A 4,147-nucleotide genomic window follows, 5' to 3' on the forward strand; every position below is an offset into this window, starting at 1 on the left:
TTGAACTGCTTTAATCTTTTTAAAATTGAATTGAAGGGAAATTGTAAATGAGGAGTTGTTTTGAATTAAAAAAATGGAACCTTCCATTTAGGAAATGTCGAAACAAAACCTTCTGATTTGTTGCCGATTTTTTCCTGCCCAAAACTATTTCGTGAATTTCACACAAATTTGTGAAATGTTTTGGTTGATCCGAGTCTGTGTTTTTCAACAACAAAAAATCATCTGAAAAATTTCAGCCTGTTCTCATTGTGAGCTCTCCCCACCCCTTTCTCTGCCTGTCCTGCTGTGTCTGAAGGAGGTGCTGAGAACAGCGCCCTTCTCTCCTCTTTGCTTTCGCTCTTACTCCTTGTCTCATTAGTCATAGTCTTGCTCTCCCTTTGAATCATAGAATACCAGGGTTGGAAGGGACCTCAGGAGGTCATCTAGTCCAATCCCATACTCAAAGCAGTTCCAATCCCCAGATAGATTTTTGTCCCAGATCCCTAAATGGCCCCCTCAAGGACTGAGCTCACAACCTTGGGTTTAGCAGGCCAATGCTCAAACCACTGAGCTATCCCTCCCCCCTTTGACACACATACAGTTCCCCTGACCGATTTCATTTCATTAATGGCAGTCTGAAGGGATCCCCAGTTTGACTGATTCAGGCTGGCTGGGCAAATTCCACCCTGAGGAGCAGGAGTGTGGAATCCCACCCCCTCTGCAGCCCTGTGTGCACAACCCTCCGCACAGAGCCCCTGTACAACATGCACGTCTTTCCTCGCCTTCATTATTGCATGGGCATTGGGGTCCTGCACTGATGGAGGACAGTACTAGACTCTAGCTGATATGGATTTAAGGGACATGCTGAGATCCACCAAACCCATCTCACCTGAACATCCTGCACCGGGTGTCTGCAGTAAGAGTCAAAGGCCTCAACTATGCGCCAAAACTCTTACCCTTGGATAGCGAATTTTTCAGGGTGGCTGATGTTGCAGCCATAATGAGGGAGCCTAGGGAAATGTGTGGCCCTGGAGCTCATTCTCTATAGCTTAGCCCCCTCACCCTCTCTCTGTTTGCCAGTTATCCAGGTATTTGAGCTGAGGCTCCCTATGGGGCCTGATATCGCCCCCCTGGCCCGGGTACTCGTATACACCACTTTACCCAGCGGGGACGTTATTGCCAATTCCGAAGATTTCAAGATTGAAAACTGCTTTGCCAATAAGGTGAGCATCCGGCTTCTATAACTCGCATTCACCTCATGGACAATGGCCCACCTGTGGAACCTGGAATTGCAAATTTCAAGGAAGACTCAGGAAATGTTCAATGGCTCCATGAGCCCATCGGGCACTGACCATGGATCAGTAATTGAATATGAGAGATGAATGCACATCAGGAGTAATTTGCATAGGCAGAATTATAAGGGTGGAAGCAGAACTGACGTATGGGGGCGCTGCTGGTCATGTTTGAATTGCATTGGTCAGGGCTGAGGGGCATTGGCAGGGCTTTGTGGGGAGCCCAGGACTGGAATAGCGGGGGCTGCAGGGCAGAGTTCAGGGGCATTGACAGAGCTGTGTGCGGCGGTTCCAGGACTGGGCTGTGCTGCGAGGCAGAGTGTGAAGGTACCTGGAGAAGTAGCTCCTCTAACTCCTTTCCTGGCATTGCAGGTTGACTTGCATTTCTCTCCGGACAAGGGCCTCCCCGCCTCCGACACTCACCTCCGGATCGGAGCCTCCCCGGGCTCCCTGTGCGCCGTCCGTGCTGTGGACAAGAGCGTCCTCCTCATGAAGCCTGAAGCCGAGCTCTCGCCCAGCTCTGTAAGTGCCAGCCTGGCCCAGTGATCAACAGGTGCAAGAGCTGGTCTTGTCTGGAAAGTGCCAAGAATCACTCGTGAGAGCTAGGACAGAGCAGTCTGTCTGTTATTGTAGGGTCCCTCATCAGCACAGGGGCTGTGCCCACTGCTTGATCTATGTAGGGCCCTCATGAAAACTATTGCTGCACCCAGTGGTTTATAGTTCTGGGGCCACTTGTGAGGACACAACCACACATACTGATTTATTACTGGAGGGCCACTGGTGAGCACTGGTCAGCACACACTGGGTTATTATGGAAAAGTCAGTGCTGAGCCTTGGAGTCAGACATTCTGCTCTGTTACTGTAGGGTTTGTTATTGTAGGGTCAACCTTGGTAACTGGGATTGCACGCACATGTGTGTTAGTTTAAAGCTGTCTGTGATCACTAGGGTGGCACACGCTGGTTTATTATTATTGGGCCTGTGGTCACTGACATCAAGGCGTGTCCCCGCAGGTGTATAATTTGCTCCCAGTGAAGGAGATCAGGGGTTATAATTACCGAGAGCACCATTTGGAGGAAGAAGACAATAACCCTTGTGTGAAACTCGACAACGTCATTATAAACGGATTCATCTATGGACCCATTTCTCCTGACGGTGAAGGGGATGCCTACAATGTTCTCAAGGTGAGCGCCACATCTCCCTTCAGTGTGTGAAATCGCTGTTAGTTCAGAAGATTTCCCCACCATGTTCTTGGGTGAGCAAACTCCTGTCATATCCCATAGGTGCTGTCTGAGTGCACTTAGCTGGGTGCTCGTTAGCCAGCACATTCGAGGTAATAACTAAAGCTGGGCCAGGAAACCCCAGATGGGAACCCCCCAGCATTGAGGATTAAATGCCTCTCTCAACCACTGAACTCTAGAGGTTTCCCATCACTAATTTAAACATGACAAGGAGACATTCTAACAGCTGGGGCACAGAAATAGAGCCCAGAAATGGGCGACTCTGTCTCTGCAGCCATTTTGTCAAAGAGATCCTGTCCCACACGCTCTCTATCCCATCTATGTAGGTCTCTGTGAAGTGCCAGTCTCCATTTTATTTACACACGCACTCGCAGAGATGTGCAGAGTGCCGCTCTGAGCCAGCACCCAGGGTAATTACCCAGCCCCAGCTAGTGAGGGTTTGGTGTCCTGCGGGATTTCAGGTTTGTTCCCAGTGGGACTTGCTCCCAAATCAGCCAAACCCCAGCATACCTGACAATGACTGCTAGGCATCTCAGCAGAGAGGCAGGGGATGGACTGGGGCAGAGAGACTGAACTCCCTCCAGGGCAGGGCCGAGGCAAGCCGGCAGGGGCTGAGTGCACGGCGCAAGCTTGCACTGCTCATGCCTCTGATGAACCTGCTCTGAGGACACACAGGACGTCCATCACCAGCTGCTGGTCCGGCGCCTTTCACTGACTTAGACCTCGCCCTTCGCTTCCCACCAGCCACACTGGCATTGACCTCTCAGGCCTTAGTATCTGCTCTTGCAATGACCCATCCCTGCACTGTGATAAGCCCGTCACATACCGATCCAGTCCAGACGGCACGTTTATCTCCCGACGTATGGTTTACTTTACCACATGGCTGTCTGGGTTATCTTTTTACAGGCGATGGGTTTAAAAGTCTTCACCAGCACCAAGGTCCAGAAGCCCAGACTCTGCATGGAGAGAATGTACAGTAGAACATATGTACCTGCGGGGGCTGGTATTAGCGGTAAAAGAGCTTGCTTTGTTTTACCCTGCTTATACCCCCCGTTAGGTGCGTTTCCTGCTCCCCTCCCTTTCACCCTCTCCTCTGCATGGAAATTAGACCAATTCGACCAGACTCTGATCTCAGCTATGCTGGCCGAAATCCACTAACGTCAGTCCTGAAATAGGAATCTGGTCCATTTCCACCTGCTTGCTCCACCTGCTTGCTCCACCTGCTGGCTAACCTTCCACCAGCTAAGGAAATATGCACTGTCGTAACTACACTAATGCAGTGGCACCTTGCACCCCCTAATGTAGATTTGTTGCACTGGCAAAAAACAGCAGCTAAATCTTGTTGACTTTGGTTGCAGCTCTCTCAACCTGGAACAGGATAATTTCCACTTCCAGGTTTTCACCTTCCAGCAAGTGCTAGAGAAAAAAACTAAACAGAAAGAGAGCCAGGTTCAATGGGGAGGGAGTGTGAACCCAGGGGGAGAGTTTAGGATTGGGAAGCAGGAAATATGTTCTCCATTCTCAGCTGTCCCATCAACTTGACCTTGGATGAATCATTTCACTTCTTTGTGCCTTAATATTCCTATCTGTAAAAGGGGACTAATTATACTTACACAACCTTGTGAAGAGCTCTGAGA

The 4,147-nt window shown here is 50.0% G+C and overlaps 1 protein-coding gene across 1 annotated transcript; it reads left to right on the forward strand.

Moving 5' to 3' along the window:
* Positions 1 to 1,045: 1,045 nt before the first annotated feature.
* LOC135980520 (alpha-2-macroglobulin-like) lies at positions 1,046 to 3,522 on the forward strand (the record flags this gene model as incomplete). Its single annotated transcript, XM_065580480.1, has 4 exons — positions 1,046 to 1,202; positions 1,644 to 1,793; positions 2,283 to 2,453; positions 3,417 to 3,522. Coding segments are annotated over exons 1-4 (541 nt in total), but the record flags the coding sequence as incomplete, so codon positions are not given.
* Between the last annotated feature and the right edge of the window lie 625 nt (positions 3,523 to 4,147).

Source organism: Chrysemys picta, unplaced genomic scaffold (assembly GCF_011386835.1).
Source record: "Chrysemys picta bellii isolate R12L10 unplaced genomic scaffold, ASM1138683v2 scaf3850, whole genome shotgun sequence".
In the NCBI taxonomy this organism is placed as follows: Eukaryota; Metazoa; Chordata; order Testudines; family Emydidae; genus Chrysemys; species Chrysemys picta.